General features: G+C 37.9%; 1 protein-coding gene across 2 annotated transcripts in view; it reads right to left on the reverse strand.

The window, feature by feature from the left end:
* Window positions 1-25918, reverse strand: part of si:ch73-22o12.1 (nectin-2) — a 69792-nt gene that overhangs the window by 15237 nt on the left and 28637 nt on the right. The window contains exon 7 of one of the 2 annotated variants that reach the window (XM_043261788.1): window positions 17986-21709. The exons of the other annotated variant lie outside the window; for it this stretch is intronic. Within the exon in view, the coding sequence (XP_043117723.1) occupies window positions 21168-21709 (542 nt within the window). The 3' untranslated portion in view covers window positions 17986-21167. Of the gene's footprint in view, window positions 1-17985; window positions 21710-25918 lie in introns of those variants that run through there. 2 annotated transcript variants of the gene reach the window in all.

Below are 25918 nucleotides of genomic sequence, written 5' to 3' on the forward strand. Positions count from 1 at the left end.
CCTAGCTCCTAGGGTCATTCAGGCACTCAAACCCCTCCACCACGTTAAGGTGGCGATCCTCGGAGGGGCTTTAAATATTTGTAAATATTAAATATTTCCAATATTTTTAATTAGAAAAATAATATTTAATTTTCAAATAAATATTAATAATTTGTATTAAATTATATATATATATTTAATGTGGAGGAAAAATATGTATATAAATTTATCATTTGTATACACACACACATACACTATGTTGCTAGAAGTATTCGCTCACCCATCCAAATAATCGGAATCAGGTGTTCCAATCACTTCGACGGCCACAGGTGTATAAAATCAAGCACCTAGGCATGCAGACTGTTTTTACAAACATTTATGAAAGAATGGGTCGCTCTCAGGAGCTCAGAGAATTCCAGCATAGAACTGTGTAGAACGCCACCTGTGCAACAAATCCAGTCGTGAAATTTCCTTGCACCTAAGTATTCCACAGTCAGCTGTCAGAACATGGAAGTTTGGGAATGACAGCAACTCAGCCACAAAGTGGTAGGTCACATAAAATGACGGAGCTGGGTCCAGTCGCCAACTTTGTGCAGAGTCAACCGAATTAACTCAAGAACAGTGTGCAGAGAGCTTCATGGTTTTGGGTTTCCATGGCCGAGCAGCTGCAGCCATACATTACCAAGCACAATGCAAAGCATGGGATGGAGTGGTGTAAACCACGCCGCCACTGGACTCTACAGCAGTGGAGAAGAAGGCAATCTGATGGATGAGTCTGGGTTTTGCGGTTGCCAGAAGGATGGTACTTGTCTGACTGCATTGTGTAAAGTTTGGTGAAGGGGGGATTATAGTGTGGGGTTGTTTTTCAGGAGCTGGGCTTGGCCGCTTAGCTCCAGTGAAAGAAACTCTGAATGCTTCGGCATACCAAGACATTTGGGACAGTTTGGAGCTGGCCCCTTCCTCTTCCAACATGACTGTGCACCAGTGCGCAAAGCAGGGTCCATAAAGACATGGATGACCGAGTCTGGTGTGGATGAACTTGACTGGCCTGCACAGAGTCCTGACCTCAATCCGACAGAACACCTTTGGGATGAATTAGAGCAGAGAACGAGAGCCAGGCCTTCTTATCCAACATCAGTGTGTGACCTCACAAATGCGCTTCTGGAGGAATGGTCAAAAATTCCCATAAACACACTCCTAAACCTTGTTTACAGCCTTCCCAGAATAGTTGAAGCTGTAAAGGGTGGGCCAACGTCATATTGAACCCTATGGATTAGGAGTGGAATGTCACTTAAGTTCCTATGCGAGTCAAGGCAGGTGAGCGAATACTTTTGGCAATATAGTGTATATATGTGTTTGTGTGTCTGCATACATATATAACATACATACATACGTATATATCAATTTGAATCATATTTTCTTGTTTTACATGGGTTTTTTATTATCCTAAACTTTCTCTTTATTTATAAAATCAATTTTGAATCTCAGATTTTTAGTTTGTGTACACATACTACACACAAAGCTGTACAGGAATCTGCGGTTTACGTTTAAAGAAGTGTGTCTAAATAAAAATGCAAATAAGCAACAGTAGTGAAAAAATGACAGTTTCCCACAAAGATTTTCCAGTTCCCAACTCAAAGTTAATGTGTTACTGCCGAGGGCAGACAGTGTGTTAACCTTTCTAACCTTTATCTAAATTACACACATTCTCACACACGCACAGGAAGTCATTTATCCAAGCACACTCATTAAGATTTCCATGTATTAGCATTTAGCAGTCGCTGCTGGGCAATGGTGCAGCGATCTTTCGTGTTTAGAGATGCAGATGTATTAGAGCGCCATGGTTTAAGGCTCCTGCCCGTGGCCTAAACAGCCTCTCAACTGAACCAACCAGTTCCTGATTACCAGGCCATTACCCCAATTACACTGCCGCATACAGCCACAGGCGCCCGATCGCTGGGTGAGCGCGTGTGTTCACTGATGTGTGTGTATTTGTTTACCTGTTCGTTAGCTGGGAGTTATTCAGCTTCATTAGTGAGCATCCATGCTTGCTGAAGTCGTAATTGCTGTGTTTTCCCGACCACAGCCACATTCCAAAGTCGCCCCAACACAGGAGCAAACACACCCCTACACAACCCAGATATTCCAAGCATCCCAAAGCCAACAACCGCACACCCCACACATCCTCGAATATCTGAGATTCTAGCAGCTTGGTGCAGACAAAAAGCATCTTTTACCCCAAAGTCCATGTGCTGTTTTCCAGAAACAGCCCAAAACCTTTAATTACACACCCGATAAAGAGTCTTTAATGTGAGTGAGTTATTGCGACCTAACAAGGGAATCTGTGGCTTTGTCCTGCGCCACAACACCCACTCCATTATCTGCTATAAAAATAACAATGAGCTGGGAGAGAGCAAGAGAGAAAGTGAGGGAAAAGAGAGAGAGAGAGAGAGAGAGAGAGAGAGAGAGAAAGGAGGACAGTAATGATCATTACAGACGTCCATGTTGTCCTTTTCTGCCATGGATGCTGCAGGGCAGGTGGGTGTCATTTTTTGTGTGTAAAGTCTATACCGCATTGATTAATGCTATGCTCTTTCTCTCTCATTCATTATTTGAAATTATTGCTCATCTAGCTACTGGCCCGGCCCCAGTAAACACACTGCTGTATAATATCTGTGTGTGAGACAGCGAGAAAGCGTGCAGCTTATATTTGCAGCTTACACGACTGTCGTCATCATCACTAATCAGAGCACCAAGACGGAGCAGGACAGCAGACTATTGAAAGCCTGTTATAGACACAAGCCAAGACCAGTGTCTGCCTGTGTTTGAAGACCCGCTGCAAACCCGCAGTCTATTCTTTCCACACATGTATTATGCAAAGGGTGTAGATGACTCTTTGTGTGCACTGAATGTATTTTTTGCTTGTATTATTATTTGGGTCAGTGACTTGATGCTCATTTATGTACTCAGAAATGCATTAGAATGCAATTCATATATACAGACTGATGAGCATGTTTTTCTGAATTGAAATTCAAATTAGAATTTTGAACTTAAAAAAAAAAAAAAAAAAACTAAGCTGCTTTTTTGTTTATTCATATTTGAAGAACCTTTGAAAATCAAATACATTCCGTGCAATCAAAGTGAAAAACTTAAAACGAGAGGTGCCCTCTGTGTCAAGGTTGACAAGTCTTTTATAATATAAAATAATTTAACATTTTAACCCAAACATTGTTGTATGAATTATTAGTTCATCATAATTGTAAAGAAAAATCTTGGAAGAAAATTTTTGGAAAATATTGATTAGTATACTGTAAGTAAAACTTTTTATGTTTTTAATGGAGTCTCTTATGCTTATCAAAGTATTTATTTGATCAAAAATAAAAAGTATTATTGTAAAATACTAGTGTGATTTCTAATATTGGCTTCCTTTTTTAATATACTTAATTATTACTTCATTTATTTCTGTGATGCAGGGCTGAATTTTCATCAGTTATTCTTCCAGTCTGCAGTGTCACATGATTCTTCATATTAACAAAACTGTTATGCTGCTTAATATTTTTTTTGAAAGATGTAATACTTTTTTCTGTCATTATCTGATAGATAAATAAATAGTTAAAAAAGCATTTATTCAGAATAGAAGTCATTCTAACAACATGAGTCTCTTTAGTAAAGACTTGCTAAATAAAAAGAATAATAGAAATGAATTTATTTAAAAAGGAAAAAAAGAATTCTGTCCCCTAACTTTTGAACAGCAGTGTATATTGCAATTTCTATTTTGAATAAAACACTGTTCTTTTTATTTTATTGAAGACAGTGCCACAGGTCCCCCCAAAATATTATGCAGTACAACTGTTCCCAACATTGATTATAAATCAGCATATTAGAATTATTTCTGAAAGATCATGTGACACTGGAGACTGGAGTAATGATTCTGAAAAGTCAGCATTGCTTCACAGGAATAAATTATATTTTACAATATATTAAAATAGAAAACTTTTATTTTGAATTGCAATAATATTTTACAAAATGACAGGTTTTCATCAATTTGTTAATCAAACAAACCTATGTCTATTTTGTATTCTGTGCAATCTGTGAATTGTCAGTCAAATGTGACATTTAGAGTCCCATGCCATCTCATTTTAGTCTTTACACACTGTGCCCTTTGTATAGCATAGAATGTGTTCAACTTGTTTTGTTGTCCCGTATTGTTCTTGCACTGTCAATCCACTCCGTTTCTACAGAAGAAATAGCCTATGCAGATTTTCAGAAATTTATTTGCACACACAATGCACTAGTCTTGCCTTTTGTGCCTGCCGAACTGTTTCTAAATGTGTTTCTGAACGATATGACTCATGCTAGACAGACGAGCAAGAGTTAAACCCCCAGCTCGCTCTGAATGCAGCACATCAATTTAGATGAACTTAATTAAACAATCATTTGATCTGATTCATCTGATGTTTTCATTGCAAGGCCCAAATTTACTATGGATTCAAGCATGATTTCATCAGTGGCTTTTAACACTGTCCTATTTTGACGCACACTCTCTCTCTCTCCAAAACAAATACCACCACACCCTCAATAACTAAAAACATAAATCAAAAGCTGATCTAGCATCATAAAAATCTGCTCTCCATAAAATTTAATGAGACCACTATGCCGATAAAAGCTATGTGTTAAAGGCCCTGACATTTCATAAATCAGCCAAATATTTTATGAGTCCCATCACGTTTGTTTGCATGCACATACATGAGAAGCTGTGCATCTGACCATCACACCCCGTACCCTTCTGTCACAGCTGCTATGGAGACGGAGGGTGGATCTGTCGGTGTAGTGTCATGGCAACCCTCTCTGGAGTGACAGCGGATCAATATGCAGTGTTAAGTAAAGAAACGGCGTTGAGATGCATGTGAGTGAAGTCTGTCAGGAGTGCGCTGACACTCAGACAAACACTGAATCAATGTCTCTGTCTAGTTCATGAGGAGTTCATCTCCCTCCCTCAAACTCTCCCTTTATCTAATATACAGAGACAAATCAGTGGCATTCTCTGGGGCACGTGAACAGAGCCGTTGATTTGCGATATTTGAAAGTGTGAACTGATTAAATATCTGGGCTGGTATCTGAACCATCAAGATTGATGAGAATAGATCTAAACATAATACATAAAATATAAATCTCAACTGAAAATATAGAATATGTCACGGTGTGGTTTGCGAGAGAAGGAGCGCTAAATGAGAATGCAACGAAATCAGTCTTTTAATCTTCCAAACACAAAGTAAACAATATAGTTGCAAGCAAGCATGGAGGCATGCAAGCAGAAAATAACCACACATATAAACGACGACGATCAGATAAACTGAATGGAAACAAACTGGACTTAAAAACAATCAAACCAACAACAAACGAGTCCAAAGACGTGACAGAATATAAATTATTATGGAATTTATATTCTTTTCTTTATTTTGACACTTTTTATATTTTTGATATCTATCTATCTATCTATCTATCTATCTATCTATCTATCTATCTATCTATCTATCTATCTATCTATCTATCTATCTATCTATCCATCTATCTATCTATCTATCTATCTATCTATTTATTTATAATAGAAACGTTGCTTTCTGCTGTAATTCAAATTATTTTTTTGTATATATATTATGTAATAAATAATACTTTATAATTACATTTTAGGTTCAACAATGCAAAATTACACACACCCACACATATAATAATGCTAGAACATTATATATTTTACATATTAAAAAACTATTATAATTAAAATAAATTTTTTTCATTTCAATAAATATAGGTTCGACAAAGAAGATTTAGATTTTTCCAAATACACTCCACTCTGTGATTTGGAATCACATAAATAAAATGACAAATTAGCAAATAATACTAAATATAATTCAACGTTCTTAAACAGAGAATTTCTTGTTAAGCATTGACAGTTTTTACACCATGATCGTGATTTAAAAAAAAAAAAATCACAGTAATAATGGACATTTAAAATATGCTGAATGATATCTAAAATAACACAAGGCCAACAAAACACATTTCTGTAGTTAGTTAAAAATCCCTTTTTATGAATATGACGGCAATGAAAAAGATTAAGATGTGTTTTGGCGAACACGCCAAAGTATGTTCTCCCCCAGCTCTTGTCAGAAAACGCTGTCAGAGTTGTCATAGCTGATTATGTAGGCCATGAAGGCGTTCACAACGCTGAGTCGACATGGCATGTCAGCATTGAATAAATAGCCTATATGTTTATTTAAGGTTAAACTGCATTAGGTCAGAGACTGGCTGGCACTAGTCATTTTTGAAAATGTCAGATCCATAGCGGCTATGGGCCTAATGAGTAATGTTTCTCGGACTGGCCTAAAAACAACTACTGTGCCTCAGCACAAAAATAATTTGAGAGGAATGAGGAAACAGGCCATCTTTTATAAAGCCATAATTGTTTCGCCACACCTGCTGCCAGCTACCTGGTCATGTGACTATTTGCAAAAGCAATAGCCAGAGTCAGGAACGTGGCGCCAGAGGTGAGCTCTGATACCCATCTGGGCCATAATGGTCGAAAGTCGACCAAATGATGACTCGGTACATGAGACATTCTCTGTATATCTGATCTCAGTGACAAAAACCAATTGTTCATGAATGAATCTTATCTTTGTCTGTATCTGGAAGAGAAATTTGCTAAATTTGCTCATGACAAAAGGCCGGAATGTCTGACTATAGCGAAACCGAAATCCACATACAAGTGACTACCCACCCCATCCAGTTTACACAAAGCATACAATCCGGTATTTCCTGTCCTGAGGCTAAGCTTCAACAGAAAAGGTCAGATTTTTAGACTGCCTACAGCACATACAAGCCTTATCTTTTAATATCCATAAAGAAATGGGTTAGCAGCTCAAATGGTCCGGAAGCTATAGCTAGATGTGCCCTACAAAAAGTGGAACAACTGGAAACAAGACATTTATCCAGCGTCCAGTACATCTGCAAACCGCTGACGGGAGGCTGAACTGCGAGAAGGAGTGTGCATGACTGTTTCTGGGCGGCCCGCTGATCCAGATTGACGTTTGTGCGATTTAGCTCAGCTCGGGTTGCGAGTGTGTGTGTTTGTTTGAAGCTCTAGAAATCCTGCTGAATAAATAAGTAAGCGAGCGGCCGTCAAGCCTGATGAGGAGTTATTTCTGAAATACTGCATGTCGCAGAGCACCCTGCTCTGTTTGGGCTGCAGGGCATTCTGGGGGATCTCAGTCTGAAAAGCTCTGGCCATGACCACAGTTAGATAGAGCAAGCACTGTCCAGTCATACACATCAAAAACTGTCACTAACATGCAGATAAGCCGAGAATTAGTATCATGTTACGGTCGTTAAATTAGCATATTTCTTGTTATATATGTATATTATACATAAATGTGTGTGTATACAGTATACACACACACACACACACACACACACACACACATATATATATATATATATATATATATATATATATATATATATATATATCAGTTTTGCAGAGAATGTATTTTTAAAGCCACAGCATAATTGTTTTGCATTTTTGAGGAACACAGCAGTGTTTAGTTTCTGAATGAATCTATGTTTTGAACACAGTCTGTGGTTTTGAATGAATCGTGTGAATCAATGATTCAAAGACCTATTCATAAAGAGAGCCATTTACTTCATTCCTGAATGAATTAGCCTTTGAATGAATCAATCATAAAGACATTTACCGCTGCCTAATGGCCAGTTTAGTTTCTTACTTAGAGCATCATTTAATTAGATAAATAAGTAAATAAAATATAATTCTCAAACGATCTTCTTTCATGTTCTATACTTTATGTTAGGCTGTTGTAGCCTAAATTTTTATGTGTAATAATTTTTATGTTGACTCAAACAAAATATTTCTAAAGCTTTAACCAATTGATACTTTCTCATTTAATGCAAAAATAGCTTTAAATAACATTTTGTGGGTACGCTTATTTTGTGATTGCAATTAATTAATCAACTGAGAGCTCTAATATGTGTGTGTGTGTGTGTATACATATATAAACACACTCATAACAGATATTAAATGGATATTAATTGCGATATTTGTTACATTTAACAGTGAATGTATTTTATTTAATATAATTATAATAAATAATAATAATCTATAAATAGATTACTAATCTATATAGGCACAATTAACTCAGTAAAGATTTTTAGAGAAAACAACAATCACAAAAACATGCTGATCATAAACAAATTGTTGTTCACCAAAAACATGAAGAAGCATAGATGTTTTCAATATTGATAATTGTAATTGTTTTTTAAACGCCAGATCAACATCAACATTAAACTGATTTATGAAGCACCATGTGACAGTGAAGACTGGAGTAATGACTCCTGAATATTCGCACTATTCACATATTAACATCACAGGGATTAATTACATCTTAAAATATATTAAAACAGAAAATTGCTATATTAAATTGTAACAGTGTTTTACGTTATTACTGTTTTTTACAGATAAAATAACGAAGTTCTCAAAATCATGCCTACCCTAAACCCTAGAACGGTAGTGTATATATACTGTACATACATACAACTGACCAATACAGTGCATTAATCTGGAGGACTAATAATAGCTTCCTGGGAGATTGTCAGGCCATCCGACTGGATGGTCACCGAACGTGCTGTGGGCAGTCGTGAGTGTGCCATCTGAGGCTGAGGCTACTTGTACCTTACCCATCAATGAGTGCAAAATCGTACCCGCCATCACACAAGCACACATTAGAGCACGGCGCTTTGACTTTGTGATCATGCAGGGTTTCTGGCACGTCACCGCTCCGCAAAAGCAGCACGAGCGTTTGGTTGTGTAGAGCGGTCTAACTCTGCTCTTTCCAGATGCAGAAATGAGATGAGGACAGGGGCATCTGAGAGAGAGCAAGAGCCAAAAGGCTATGCAACGAAGGACAAGAGAGGAGAGAAGGAGAGCGAGAGAGGAAAAAGAGAGGGGGAGCAGTGTCATCTCTCTGCCCGCTGGCCTTCCCAGCTGTTGTTCTTTCTTTCTGCTTTCCCCTTCACATTTCATCTGCCTTCGCCCCACCACAGACCCCTGGTTCTCTCCATCTCAGTGTCTCTCTCTTTCTTCCCCATGCACGTTCTTTCCTATTTTTCTCCGTGACTCAGTGAAACAGGTCAAGTGTTACTGAATTTCCCCTCCAGCTCAACCTGCCTAATACAAGACATGACTCTATTTAAAGCGATAGTTCACCTAAATATTAATATTGTGTCATTATTCACTCACCCCGTGTCTTTCCGAACCTGACTCTATTCATTGATCTTCGGTGTATGGACAAAAAACACCAAAACAATATATCCACATTTTCAGTATTGTTCATAAAAGGTTTAGAATGACATTTTTATTTTATTTTTTGATCAACTATCCTTTTAATTGGCAGATTGGTTGGGGTTTTTTTGTCCTTTTTGGAACTTGGCAGGTAATGGTTTTCATTCATTTTTATCAGAAAAAAAGAAAGTCTCTAAAGTTAGAATTATATTAGACTTAGTCATTGATAAACAAATGATATTTTTGGGTAAACTATGCCTTTAATGACACTTCTTTGTGCATTCAGGCTGTGGTTTTCATCCATTTTCATTGCAGTTTGATAAAAGAAAGTAGCAAAAGCTTGAATTGACATGAAGTTGAATAAATAGACACTTTTACGTTTGGCTTGGTAATTCGTAGTTTCCATTCAATTTCGTTATAGGCTGGAAAAAGTTTAGATGCACATGGGGTTGAATAATTAATAAAATGCTTTATTGGTCATTTTCGAATCTTAGCATGATCCATTTGTCCATTTTTATCTCAGGTTAGAAAATTGCATCAGGGTGTATAAAGCAACAAATATTTCAGGGTGAACTATCTCTTTAATGGTGCTTTAATGGCGTTTCTTTTACTATTCATCATTTTTAGCGCTTATAGGCCATGGTCTTTGTCTATTTTCACTGCAGGTTGAAAAAAAGAAAGTTTCAAAAGCTTGCAATGACATTGGGCTAAATAAATAAAACAGAATTTTCGTTTTTTGGGTCAACTATCCCTTTAATGGAGCATTTTTTTTTGGTTGGTCGTTTCAATTCATTGTCATCCTGGGTTGGAAAAAAGAAAGTTATCAAGAACATTAGGGTGAATAAATGATGAAATAATCTCAATGTTCGGGTGAACTACCTCTTTAACACGTTCACGCGGCACATAAAAACTCTCAATCACACAGATTGTACAGATTGAGCCCGTTGTTACCGGCCCATCGCATTTTTGTAATCAGCCATCGGTGCTTCATTTGATGTGCGGTCCATACACACACCACAAGGGTTGTGGAATTGAGTCTGCAGGGAAGCAGACCGGCTGAAGTGTCGTCCAGTTCAATCATATCTATGAATATGGCTCATGCAGTCGATGGTGTGCGTGAGCGTTCAAGGGTGACGAGATGTTTCTGAGTATTGTGCTGTGGAATAGATACGCGGAGTGGTGTGCAGCATGTCATTGCAGACCCATTATTTGATGGTGCGGAAAAGATTGTGTGGTGGAAACAAGCTGTAAATAACTGCTGTTGGAGCGTAGACTGTTTAAAGTAAACAACCTGCATTTTAAACACCATCTTTTGCATTCTCTGAAAGTGGCGTGAATGTTTAAACCTGATGGACCTGTTTAGTTCACAGGTTTTAAAAGACTTTTAATGAATTTGACCTTTTGAGGATAATGTAACCGGTTATTACAGCACCGTAAATTTAATGCGAATGCAAATGCTTTCATGAACAAAAATCACTGATTCAGTCTTTTAAGTACAGAATAGCTCTAGAAGGTAATTAATCTGCTTATTGAATATCGATATCTATATTCTTAGTTGACTGCATCTTATTAACCTATTTATGTTCCTAAGACAAAATATAATAATGAAATTCTGCTCTGATCAAAATAGCCATTAATTTTATGAACTGCAGTCTGATATAGTTCAAAGATAACAGTGATATATTTCTAAATGGATCCCAGAATAGAAGATATTAAACAATGAACTGATTAAAAAATTTATCAATTAGGTATCAGCGTAGTCAAATCTTCGTAGAGTCAGATCTGTCATTGCAAATACTGAAATCTGAAAAAAAGTAAAAATAGGTCTAAAAATAATATACATAAAATGAATATTATATGTGTATCATATCTTCGCACAATTTTACATAATCTATTTTTGCCATTTGCTTTGCCATTACAGAAATAGGTTACATTTTAAATATTTAAACATAGAAAACTGTTACCTAAAATTACAGTAATATTTCATAATGTTACCATTAACCTTAGAAAGCATAAGAGGCTTCTCTTTAAAACAAAATATCCTATCTTGATCAACATCAAAATTCAAACCTTGATATATATATATATATATAATGCTCACTATGTGTATTTATGGAAAAGAATGTGAATCTTTGGTGTTCTACATAAAAAACAGCATGTGGGTTTGGAACGGACATGACGGTGTGTAAATAATGAATGTTGATTTCTGGATGAACTATTCCTTTTAACATGAAGAGTATGAGTTCAATGTCAAAAAAATAGTCATGTGCTACCCTAAAATGACGAACCATGTTTTTGATATTGTGATGCACAGTCCTCATCATATCTGGATGCTGGACTGAGCAGTGAAGTGGATGGTTTTGATGTGATATCGAGCAGTGGAGTGTATGTCTGGACTAGTTGTTTAGCGTGGAGGATGCTGTGGAATGGTTGGACCGAGTGTTTGAGCCAGTCAAGCAGAAGTGAGCAGCACTGAAGCTGCAGAAATGACCAAGATGAGGGAAGAGAAGAGAAAGCGCGCTCTGCTGGGTTGTCAGATGGATTATTTCAAAGCATCCCACACTCATTCATCCACATCACTTCATCACTATACACAACCTCCCCAAAATGAAGGATGCACCACGGGATGGGTGAGAAATGGGAGGAGCTGTAGACAGACAGCGATATAAGAACAGCAAAGGCACAGAAAGAGGAAACAAAGAGAGTCTTCAAATCGTTAAAGCGATATCTCTCACAACAAATAAAATCGTTACTGTATTCATCCTTATGTTGTTCCATAATTTCCTCTGTGGCGCAGAAGTCGATGTTTTAACTTTTAAGCTTCAAAAAGGCCACAAAAAAACTATAAAAAGTATTGTGAAATCATTCTTCTAAATGAATCAATTTGGTCCGAGTCATAAAAACACTCTGGGAAGCATTTCCCAAAAGCATTGCTAGACAAATACAGTCACAAGATTTGTGGTCAGCAGTCCAATGTTCCACCCAACGTTTGCAAACAGCATCACAATACAACACACATGCAACATAGCTTATAGATCAGGCTCTTTTTTCAAAATAAGCAAGCTTCAATATTTATTTTCTCATGCTAAACATCTTTTATTTTGTTAAGAGAATTGAAACCGTTATTGAAGAGTATACTATGATGCTATTAAAAATGGAAATATAGTAAAACAACTGAGAAAAAAAAAAGTATAGTATTCCTCAGATGCCATGCTATTTAAATATTAATTTGAACTCAAACCAACAAATTAGCAGAGTTATAGCAGTTATTGACAGTATTGTTGAACCAACGTGGTCTGAACAACGAATTTAAGACAAAGTTGCTAGTTTCAGGAAACGCTCATGACTGGCTAGTTAATTTCTCCAACAAAGCATTGACCATGGCAGTGAGCTGTGTTTTTGAAACACTATCCAGAATAATTAATAGGACTGATTTGGTTCAAAGACTCCTTCAAAGACCATTATTTAGCTCGCTAGACCTGTGGGCCACTTTCATAACACTTTTATGGTGCCTTTTTGAAGCTTAAAAGCCTCTGTCCTTATTAACTGTAATTGCATTGGAAAGAGTGACCAAAGTAGTCTTGATTTATTTTTCTTTTTGTGTTCTGAGTAAATGATGTGGGTGAGTAAATGATTAATCATTCCTTTAATCTTGCTTGTAGATATACAATATAATGCAGGTTCAGTGTGTGGAATAGTGCATGAGAGGGGAGCTTTGTGTATCATTAAACAAGAGTGGCAATGTGTGCTTGCCTTTTGAGAGAGGGAAAAGTGTGTGTGTCCGTTCAGAATGCGCTGAACACTAACAGTCGTCCTCCTTTCATCTCACACTCTGTTTTTGCAGGTGGGCCGTCTCTCAGGGGAGGGGACAGACTGAGTGAGAGACTAGAAGACAATTTCCAAGTCTTCTACACACCAAAAAGCAAGAAATACACCATTTTTGGTATATATGTCCCATCCGTGTCCTGCAATCATTCTGCTGTAGCTGCAGAGGTCCACTCATGTAACACCTCTGGGATATCTTCCTCATCACTCACACGGGCTACTTTTTTTTTCCTGTGACAACTACAATGTCAGCAGGAGGCCAGGACTACTGCTGCCTTCTAGTTGTTTGAGAACGATCGTGTTTATGAGAGGAATGCCACCACAATGCTGTAATTGCTAGTGGGTTTTTCTGGAAGCTCTGACTTTCTGAGTTTAGGGTGTGCCATTTTAAGGATAGCGGCGGAAGCAAATTGGTATTGGTCTTGTTGTCTGTACTTATGTACTTACGATGACTATATTTATTTTGCACTGTTCGTGAAGATTAGAGTCACAGAAATTTGAAGGAGAGCGGGTTGAGATGTTTCGTATGCAATTTTTGTCACGGGGTTGCTATGAAAGGTCAGTACATAAAGCTTGTTTTGATAGATGCAGGTGAGAAAAAATGATAAGCAGTTTTTTCTATTGAACTGATTTGTTTTGCATCGGGCAGCGTGACGACACACAGCGACATATTGGGCGTAATGTGTTGGAGTTTCCCCATCTTGCCCCTTCTCTCTCTCTCTCCCACGTCAAATACAATAAAATGGCAAAAATAAAATCATAAAAAAAAAAATATTTGCTTTGCAAGTCAAAAACAATTAATTATTTACTCTGTGGTTAAAATTATGCAAAGTTTTAATATATTTTATTACATTATTCCTGTGATGGCAAAGCTGAATTTTCTGCATCATTCCTCCAGTGTTCAGCGTCACACGATCCTTCAGAAATCATTCAAATATTCAGCTTCAAATAAATATTTCGTATTATATCAGCTCTCTTTAATATTTAAAAGAGCCTTCTAGTTGACTAAATTAATATAAAATCACATAAATCCAGGTCTAAAAAAATACACTGTGCATTCTATTGAATTTCCATTGTATAAGATCATTTTAAATGAAGCGCTTTTCCCAGAATTTTAGCTGTGAGGTACAGTTTGTCACATGCGTAGAGGGGAAGCTGTGCATTTGTGCGTATCTAAGATGCTTAAAGCATCAATTACACACCTAATGTGCATCCTTTCTGCGTCGTTTTGTTTCTCTAGCACTACAGAACCTTCCAGTCTTTGTCAGTAAGTGAAACACAAAGAGACATGAAATTGGCCACTGCATCCACTCATTTCAGATCTTGAATGCACATCATAACCACGACTCATAAGTGGGAACTCAAGGGAGCGTACCTGACAGAAAGAGGGAAATAAAGAGCGAGACAAAGAGTCGAGAGCAGATAATGGTCACAGAGTCAACACACAGAGTACCGGTGTTACTATGGCTACCTGTCAGATCCAGTCTATATCATCATCCCTGCTGATTGATTATGTGTTCTGTCCCCTCTTAACACACGCGGCGCCATCAACCAATCATTTCACTTAAATGTCAGTGTGTGTAAAAGGTCACTGGATCTTCTACCCGAAGTAACAACCCCATCACGGAAGAGCGGCAATCCGAGCGTGAATCGCTCTCCAGTACCAACTGATCAATCATCCATAATCAAACCAATTGATAAGGTCAGACAGGCCACCAGGAGAACCCCCGTCGGGCCTAATCTATCTATTCATCTGTTATCTGTGTGTAATGTCGTAGCCCCCGGGTGCCCACGGGAGACGAGGGATACCAGACGATCCTCACAGCCTGACAGCTCAGGGCAACGCGGGTCAATCCAATCTCCCACTGAGCGCGGGTGCGTGCGCACACATGTCCAATTCACCCAAACACTACAGATGACGGAAGTGTCAGGGCTTCAGGGCCAAATCACACCAGCGCATCCTCGCTTTGCACTCGGGCCTGCATTCCGCTCGCTTTTTCATCTTTCCTAAACCGTCCCTTGCAATGGCAGGGAATAAAAATAGAGCCTTCGGACCAGACTCACCGCTCGCTATTAACCGCGCATTCATGTATGAGGAATTTGATGGGTGTTAAATAAAAGGTTGTGTGTGTGTTTTGTTTTTTTTAGAAAGGGGGGTTGGTGCATGATATCATGGACCCGGACCAACACGAGTATAAACTGACGCTGTGATTTCCTTATCCTGACATCATTTCCTACTTTAACATCTGTCTCGTAGCACTGTGAACTCCTAAACCTCAAGGGGGTGCGATATGACACGGTTTTATCCAACAAAAAGAGTAAAGAGAATAGTGTATGTGTATTGTTCTGGTAGAAATAAAATGAGCTTCACCGTAATCTAGAATCTTTAATATAAAAATTCTATTCATATAAATATGCCTGGCATAACTACTACTACCTAGTTAAAGAAGAATACAAATTTGATATTAATTACACTACTGGTCAAAAGTTTTTTTACATTGTTTATTTACAAGGATGCATTAAATTTATCAAAGGGTTTGAGAATATATAACTTTTAACACTGCAAATATACGTTTAATATTAAAAAAGTTTTATTTCCAATAAATAAACACTGTTAAAAATGTATATATCTGTATTTACCCAAAATACTGAGCAGTACAGCTGTTTTGAATATTGATAATAAAAATAATTATTTCTTGAGCAGTAAATCTGCATATTAGAATGATTTATAAATTATTTAGAATGATTTTACTCAGTGGATCATGTGACACTGGAGTAATGGTTGTGAAAATTCAGCTTTGCGATCACAGGAACACTACATTTTAAAATGCATTAAAATAAAATTGTTATAAATTAAAAACATTACTGTTTTTACTGTACAACACTTAAATGTCAAACAGCATTTTAATATGTTTTTTATGTACTTACGGATTAACTTTTTAACATATTTTTGTCATTTTAACAGATACAGATATACAGATGATGGCTTTACTGACTATCCTGTGATGTGAAAGTTCATTTCATCTGCAAAATGAATTTGCCAATGGTAAAACTTCTAATATATTAGAATGACATACAGTATTTTTTTCTGATACTGTAAGGGTTTTGTAGAAATCCACTAGTAGTCATAATCCATACTAAATTGACTTAATTCACCAAGATGAACATAACAGTATTCTGCTAATGTGATCTCAGCATGGCAACCTCTATTAAGTGACCTGCCTCGCATAAAATAAATCAGTTTTAATTTAATTACTGATATGACCAAGTCTCTTCTCACGTCATTTTAAACATTTTCTGAAAGTGAATGGGAATTGACTAATAACGCTGAAAATCGTCCTAACCCATACGGGTTAGGAATGGCGAGAGATTGACCGAATGACTGAATTTTAATTTTTATGCGCACTATCCCTTTAAGGTGCAATCGTTTTCATTGAGGGGAAAAAAAAAATGACCGAGTGCACCTTGAAGTTCACATCTGTGTTAGGCCATGATTGTGTCTCAGGACAAGTGGAACACACCATTACACAGTAACATAAGGCTATTATCATGATACATTCAGCTAGTGTTGTGGGAAGAGAGAGAGACAAACTAAGAGAGGAAAGAGGCAGCTGGTCCTCACTCCAGGTTGCAACTCAGAGCAATTAGAGCAGGCAGATGGCTAAATGGCCGAGAAAAAAACCCTCCAACTCCAAACGACAGTGACAAGTGTGCCAGGAGCACCGAGATTCTGACCCCGTCAACTGAAAGAGAAAGAGAGGGAAAGGACGGAATGTAGGGCACAGCTACTTCTGGAGAAAAACGTCTGTTGTTACATTAACAGGCACATTTCTATCAGGGTCACCTGTTAATACACACGCACACACACACAAACACTGAGAGGAATGCTGAATATCTTTATTATGACACCATCTCTTTCGGTTTCACTCCTCCCCTTTTGAAAGTGTGCTCTCGGTTGAATTTTAACCTGTTGAGATATGAGATCTGTTGCCATTGTGTCAACAAAGAGGCTTTTTTGAGAGCTGAGTTCCTGTAGGGCTGAACTATGCTGAGGCTGTCAACTTTCTACTAAAACCTGAACTCCTGTGCTTTTTATTTTGCATGTGGTTTATTTCTGACTTGCATAAAAACAAGTTTACTGTGTCGTTACGTAGTTGCAGCGATGCATCTGAAAGGGAGCACAAACAATCTAAAATGACAAAATAATGACAATAATTTTACTGAATATGTTTCATAACAAGGTGTTTTTAATCTGTCATCAATAAAAATGTTATTAATAATGAATATCACTACCATGATTAAGATTACAGATTAAGACAACTATAGAGAATATGACTTGGAAAAAAAAAATAAGATGTCAGTAATGTTAATAACAAAGCATTGTTTTGTTTAATTTTGCTCTCTCATTAACAAAAAATATATGTTGTTTGACTATTTAAGATTATCTGCCTATGAATAAAACTGTAAACATCAGGACTATGTTATAACCAGAATAACTAAAGTAAAAAAATTAGAGCTTCATGTGGACGCTTTATGTGTTGCTCTCTTGCACAGCCCATTTAGCTCCATTTCAGCCGGCGGTGTTATCTGTGACAGGTGACTTATCAACACACACACACACACACACACACACACACACACACACACACACACACACACACACACACACACACACACACACACACACACACACACACACACACACACACACACACACACACACACACACACACGGCTGAACATTCACAACCCAGCCCCTGAAAAACACTGCAGGAAAACCAAAGAAGAGAGATTTGATTGAACCCCAGAGCACTCAGCACAAACCAAGAACACCGTCAAATATCTGTAAGACTTTAATAAGCAACCAAATAAAAAAAGACAATATTACAAAGACTGCAAAACATTCAGACAACCAAATAAAAACCTAAAAGCAACGCAAGGCGGTAGAGCATTTTGTAGCATAGATGTGTTTTCTGTGTCCATGAGAGTTTGAGAGCGCCGCTCAACAGTTTATAGCACAAACACGTTACAGGCATCAATAAATCACTCAGAATAAAAACAATTAAAAGCACAGATCGTTTTAAAAAACGCGAAAATAAAAACTGTAAAATCAACCAATATATAACTCAGTAACGTTTTACAATATGGTTCAATATGTTAACACCGTTTCATTAAGAAACAAAATAATGACCATTTTTCTGCATTTATTAAATTTAGTTCAATGTTAATTTCATTTACAAATATATTTAACATTTCAAGCTGTATAAATTAACAAACCAATGTATTATGACTCAGTAGTAACCTATATTTATAAATTAACGTTAGATTAATAAATGCAGTAAAAATGTTATTTCATGATACCTAATGCATTTAAAATGCTAACAAATTGAACCTCGTTATAAAGCATTATAAAAAAAAAAGAAAAAAAAAAAAAAAAAAGTATCCTTCATGCTCACAACAGTGAAGTACAATACACAAGGATGTGGCATCACTGTTTAGCCTTATGAATATCATGTTTATATATTTATACTATATACACAGGAGGGATGGTTTGTGACGGTGACATTAAGGCTTTTAAATGTGCGTGTGTATGTGTTTACCAGGACCGTGGAACATCTAAACCAGACAACAAGGAACGACGCCATCGACATCCCATATTCACCACGCTTCCTTAATATTCTCAAGGCATCCGTTCCCTTCATTACGGAATTCCTGGAGGAGACGTTGAGCTAGAAGGTCAGTGCGTTCTCCTCTAATGAGGAGCTAAAGCGTTCTGCCTCTCAGAGCACGAGTGACGAATTCACTTCCTCTACTCACACATTCACTGATCGCGATCTGACCTTTCAATCAGGATGTAAACTAGGCCTGTTCGGTGTCAGACTGACCACCCTTTCAGAGGTGAGAACAACTTCTTTCAGTGCCATTGATCCAGATGTGGCACTAATAGGGTCACTGAATCAAGACGGAAGCCCAGGGAAAACAACACTACGGTACCCACTATGCCCTCTGATGCTCGGGAACAGACAGGGACACTTATAGACTCAAGGGCAGTTGGTTTGACAGATGATTTAGAGGGAGAAAGAATACGTGTGTGTGTGTGTGTGTGTGTGTGATGTCCAGTTTAAATCACACTGTGTTCGTGTTTGAGACCCTGAGAGACTGGAGGAATAACTCACTGCCCTCGAGTCAGACACCACTTAACACGCTGACTCACTCTCTCTCACACACACACACACACACACACACACACACACACCCCAACTACACCTCATAAAAATCTTCCCCATGTGAATGTGTTTTGATACTAGATTACAGATGTAAAAATGTGATATGTGCTCTCATATAGTACTGTACGCAACATTCGACCTGGATATTCACCTCGCCCCGTCTCCGTATTTACAACAATTACAAGTATAGACTTTTTCATTTTTAAGAAAAATAAAATGTGTACATACAGTAGTTTACAATCACCTCACATCGAACAATACGCACAATCTTTCAATTAGCTTCTTCATTTTATTTCCTTTTAAACAAGGCAGTGTATTTCACCGGTTGATGGAAATGATAGTAAAACAAGTGTGCGATGCGGACTGTGGTGCCTGAGGAGAAATATATTTAGCTGTGTGGCCATGGTAACCCTGGACTTGGGTTATAATTAAAAATATGAATTGTTGAGAACACTGTACAATAAGATTAAACTCATTAGCAATGGATAAAGCATTAGGTATCGTCATATACTGACTTTTAACAATAAATCCACAGCATTTATTAACGTTGGTTAATAATGACAATTTTGACATTTTTAAGATCATAAATCAACATTAGCGAGTGTATTATGTACAAACATTACTAATGAACGACAGTTTATTTATAAATTAGATTAATAAATGCTGTAAAAGTATTGTTGGTTCTTGATAACTAAATGCAATCCAATGATAAACTGAGCGATATTTTAAAGTGTAATGTGTGGCACACAATCCCTATAAGTTTAACGGTAACATACTACAGTAAATTTAGTCGAATTCTTCCTTTCTGTCAGGGTTTAAAGTTTACTGTGAAAAAGGATGCAGACCCGACTCGCTGTGTTTATTGATACAGCGGTCTGCTGCACTGTTTTACGACTGAACGCGTGAGGAAATTTTACAAGGAAAACGGTAAAAAGCGCTGCCTTGAACTCATCTTTTCCTGACTAAATGAATCGTGGGTGAGAACATTTATTAACGTTTGATTTGATTTGATTAGCCCTGAAAAAGCAAATGATTCATTGGTGAGTCATGTCACGGGTTTGAGATACTGAGTGCTGTATAATGAGTGAACTGTGCATGTCATCTCGAGACAGATGAGCGTGTGAGGATGAATTTACAGGAAGGAAGGCCACGGAGGCGTGGCTAGCTATTAGTATTAGACACGACTGATTTAATCTGAGTGTATAGCAGATCAAAAGCACTGGGCACATTTGACTCTTCTTCAAAATCTACACAACACGTAAAGGACAGCTTCCATAGAGATGTAGGGCCGAGAGGCATGTGCTCTACCCAAACTCGACTCACGCTGAGAGAATCAAGTTTGAAACCGGTTTAAGTGTGAAAACATGATCGATAGAAAATAAGAACAAGTTAAAACTATTACACAACAGCACAGTGGGTTTACATATATAACTTCATGTGTGTGCATGTCGTATATATATATCTCGCAGTGTCATCATCTGCAGTTTCGTATTACTCAGAATGTGTCACCATGACAACCAGAGCAATAATTAGGAATGGAAGCCTGACAGTTTTGTATTTAGTAGTCTCTATTTACTTCACCCGATCCTTCAATGTTTTAATCTGTGCTATATCCAGCGTATTAATTCATCCATTCATTAACTCAATCCATCCATTAATCCTTCTCTCATGGTATTTGATGCCATAATTTGTTTTTACAATAAAATGATAAAATTCGTTAAGAGGAAGCAATTCAGTCCTTCTGGAAGAGGTCCACGAACACCCTCCTAGAACCTCTTTCTGTACTCCTCTTACACATAGACTGCAGTCCGAGAAATCACGGAGCCATCCCTCTGGGACTCCATGTCATCATCTAGGTCATCGTCGTGTGGGCGGAGCTGTAGGATGGGTCCACCCCCACCAAAATGATCATACCGCTCGTCCTCTTCTTCTAATTCATCAAATTTCTTCCTTTCTACCTCGTCCATCTCTCTACTGAGCAGGATATCCTCCGCTGTGTGGGTGTGTGTGGTCTCAAGCAGAGCCACGCCCCCCGGGTGCATTCCCTGATTGGCCGTTTTCTCGTTAAGCCCCACCTCTCCTCTGTAAATGGGCGTGTTGTTGTTTCCGTTGTTTCCGGTGCCGTTTTTGCTAGATTTGCCAGATCCGAAGAGGCGGGTAAAGGAGTCGTAGGGAGCACCGGCTGGCTTACCGGTGCCACGGTAACCATGCTGTTGGCGGCGATTATGGAATACCAGGAAGTAGATGAGGACACCTAACAGTATGACGGCCAGAATACATGCGAAGATCACGCCTGCGATCACGCCCGCATTTGAGGGGGGAGGTGGTTGTTCTAGAGGCAGAAAAGTTAAAAAGAGAGAGAGAGAAATGGAAGAAGAACAGAATTAGCCAGAATTAGATTCACAGGAAGGAAATGGAAGGCAAACGTTTAAAGACCCAAATGAAAACTCTGATTTTTGGCTTAAAGCCTAGATGTATTATATTTTTAAAGACTGTATTTTATGAGGCAATTATTGATTACACTTAGATTCCTATCCAATTAAGTACCAAAAAAAAACTGTTCAGGATAATGAAGTCTTTCGATATTTCCAATGATGATGGACATTTTTACTTATTTATGTGACGTGAATCTTTTAAGTAAATAATAAATGATTCACTGAACCAGTTCACTCCAAAACACACACACAATATATACATCAGTAATGTTTTCTGATTACTGATAATTGCAATTTTAGTTTTTCTGAGAAAAATAATCATCACACATTTTTCCCTGATTTTCCCACTAAAATGATGACAGATTACAAAAATTATTTTTCTCACCCCAAATAATAATTATATTAGTATATTAGTTATATATAAAATATATATATATAATTTTCCACTGACCTAGGTAAGATTTATTTTTACTCATTTAAAACACAATAAAATGTAATATGCTTCCTTATTCTTTTATGTTTTAATACATAAAAGTCAGAATAATCATGTTGTTTGAATTTTATTTTACACTAAATGACAATGTAACATTATTTTTAACAAAATTTTGACATTTTATTCACCAAAAACGTATTTGAAACGTAAAAGTAGACACTTTACTTACATTTAAAGTGCTTTTATCTTTGACCCGTATACATATTTTACAAATTAATAATTCTAACAACCTTTTGCCTTTACTTCTTGTCCATGGCATGTGAACAAACGACATGCCCATCTCAATTAGTCAGTCAGTAAATCAGTTCGCTCATATGATAACTCATCAAATACCAGGGTATTGTTAAGAGACAAAACAGTGGCTCGTTCAGTGAAAAATACTTTATCGTTCACGCAATAAGTAGTATGTCAACATTCTCCAAGTGATCTTTATGAGAAAAGGGAAAATTATTTCCAGTTCCTCACACCCAGTTTGTAAATGAACCACGTGAATGCATGTGGGATGGTGACATTTCTATGCTATTTCTTAAGGGGAACGGCTTTCCATAAGGCCAGTTTGTAGCATTCACACTTTACAACTGCACAATAAAGAAGGAAACACAGCACCAGCGAGCAGCCTCACATAAAACAGAAAAAAAAGGATGATGGACAAAGGGACGGATGGCTGGTTGATGGATGGATAGATAGACGGATGGATGAGAGGAAGGAAGGCGTAAGAGAGGAGGCTGGGATTGACAGGGGGAGACAGCAGACAGACGCATTGGCCTTGAAGCCACAAACACACAACAGCGCACAGCTTCTTCCTCAATGCCCATCGAATGCACGTACGAGATAAAATGACTGTGCGAAGACTTGACTAGCACTGCTGAAAGAGAGCAGTGCATGTGTTAACACCCAAAATAAACATCATCATCGTCACTAACTCTTACATTTCTCATTGATTGTCATTGGTTTTTCCTCGCGCATCTTGCACAGAAACACCTAACGGCAGAAACGGCAGGAATACAATCATGTCTGACTGCCTCAGTCGCCGTGTTCCCGTTAGCCACCCACTGTGGCGTACTTCTCTCTCCCACACATACACCTCTACCTCCCACTGTTTCAGTCAGAGTGAGCGTGTTGTTCTGATCTTCGAGTCAATCTCTCACTGCCTGCCCGAGTCCTCTGAATTATACATGACAGTCTGATCATATAGCGGCCACACACACACACACACACACACACACACCCACCCACCATCTACATGGCTTCATTAGTGGGAGATTTCACACTCACAAACAGCCACAGAGGAGTGCTTGCCCGTGCCGAAGCCACTGACACAATGCCAGGGTGTTGGCACACGAGCGTGCTCCGAGCGGCTTTCAGCACGTTGCTATGTGGTTTCTAGGGTGTTTAGAGTTGTTTCTAAAGAAGACAAAGATCAAGTAGTAGCGGATTTCTCATAAGCAATATTTAAAATAAAAACAAATCATATTATCTACTGCTTGACTAAGCTGTAATGCACCAAAGACTTATGTATTTGCATATATTTTCTGTCCCATAAGAAAGATGCAGCTTAAAGTTGGTGATATCTGAAGAATCACAGATTTTTTAATGAATCCATGTAGTATGTTTTATTTTTTATTTTTAAATAGTCTGTTAGTTATTTTATTATCAAAATGTAGTATCTTGATCTTCTCTGACGTATGCTGGATTTCTTTTTGTTTTTTTACAGTAGACTACAAGCTCACATTCAGATCTGATTTCAGTTCCATATACAACCGAAGGACAGTCGTAGTCTGTGGCCTATATTTTTCCCCATAATTAATTTCACCCTGATGTATGTCGCATAAATGGTACCAGTACTTCTGTTAAAAGTTGCAAAAAGAAATTAATTGATCTAAAAATAAAAATCCTGTTATCAGTGTATCCATTCTCAAGTTACTGCAAAAAGTCAAAGGGGTCCATTGTTGATTTGGACCCTATTGATTTTCATTGCAAAAAACAATACAAATTTCACAAGAGAAGTTAAGTCATAATAACATGACAGTAACAGTTTTGGGGGAAATATTCATTTAAAAAGGTATAGTTCACACAAAAACGAAAAGGTCATTAATTACTTGTTTCATTACCAACACATAAGACTTTCATTCATCTTTGAAACAGAAATTTTGAGGAAATCTATGTGCTCTCTTAATCTCCATAGACAACAAGCGAAACACCACTTTCAAGGCCCAGAAAGGTTGTAAGGATATTGTTACATTAGATGTAGAATCTGACATAGACTCCAGCTTGTTTAAAACAGAAAAACACACGCATGTGTCATGATACTCTTATGAACGGCAACAGAAACAGACCAGAAGATAATAATATTATAAATCATAGTTTTCTTTGTGCAAAAAAGTATTCTTGTAGCTTCGCAAAATTAATGTTGAACCACTAATGTCACATGAACTATTTTAATGATGTCCTAACTACCTTTTTGGGCCTTGAATGTGGTAGTTATACTGTATGGACGGCCAGAAAACTCTCAGATTTCATTAAAAAAAATGTATGTTAATGTATGTTTTTGGAAGAAAAAAGGTCTTACAGATCTGGAACTACATGAGGGCGAGTAATTTTCATTACAATTACTCAACAATTGATATAAATTGTTTTTTGGGTGAACTATGCCTTTAAGCATGAGCAACAGTTAAGGGATAACAGCTCGTGAACACCACTAATTATATTGTATTACCACTAATGTAGTCTCTTTATCTTTCTCTATGTACTGGCAGTATATTAATAAATGTACATATTAGTGCTCTGCAAGACTCTAAGCGAATGGCTGAGTGGATGAATGCAGCTCATTGAGCTATTTTAGACAGATGAGAGGGGAAAAATATCTCTGAATGCCTCCCATTCTCTTTTCTTTTTTTGTCACACCATTGGACGGGAGAGAGCAGGACAAGGCAGGGGAGATTTTTTTCCCCATGACAGCTGGATGGAGAACATGACAGAATCTGCAGAGCTGAAAATGAATGATGGAGAGAGAGAGAAAGAGAGAGATGTGGGGGTTGAATCTAGGTTAGCCTGAGAGCAACATGAGGCACAGTGTTGAGAAACGATTTGGATTCGTAGTTGGATTCTCAGCTCTGGCTCCAGTGGTGGAGCTACAAAACACGCTCCAAGGTATCTCTGTACCACTCTCATGCTTTCAGGAGAAACACCGAGACAAGATCTGTGCAGGCCGACCTTAGTCACCATGGAGATGGCTGCCTGGGGCGAAGACAGCCACGCGACTGAGAAGGTAGTGGCCATTTCATGGCTGTCAAAACGACTGCACTTAAGCAGAACCACTTCACGGCTAAGCAACACTTCCCGCGGCGCTCCAAGGAACATATCTCCTCTTGCACCTGACTCCTACACTACACGCCGCAAACGCCAACTGAACACAACAAATTTTGTCCGCACATGCACGGCACAAGCTGGCTTTGCATTACGGGCTTGATTAGCATTTCCCTTCCGCTCTTTCTTTGACAGGAGGATAAGAGGCCGGGAGCTGAAACAGCAGTGACTGACTTATCCTCGCCGAGAGCCTCTTTAGTGAGGAGATGGTTGGAGAAGGAGGGTGGGTAGCAGGTTTGGAATGCAC

Source organism: Puntigrus tetrazona, chromosome 16 (genome assembly GCF_018831695.1).
Source record: "Puntigrus tetrazona isolate hp1 chromosome 16, ASM1883169v1, whole genome shotgun sequence".
Lineage (NCBI taxonomy): Eukaryota > Metazoa > Chordata > Actinopteri > Cypriniformes > Cyprinidae > Puntigrus > Puntigrus tetrazona.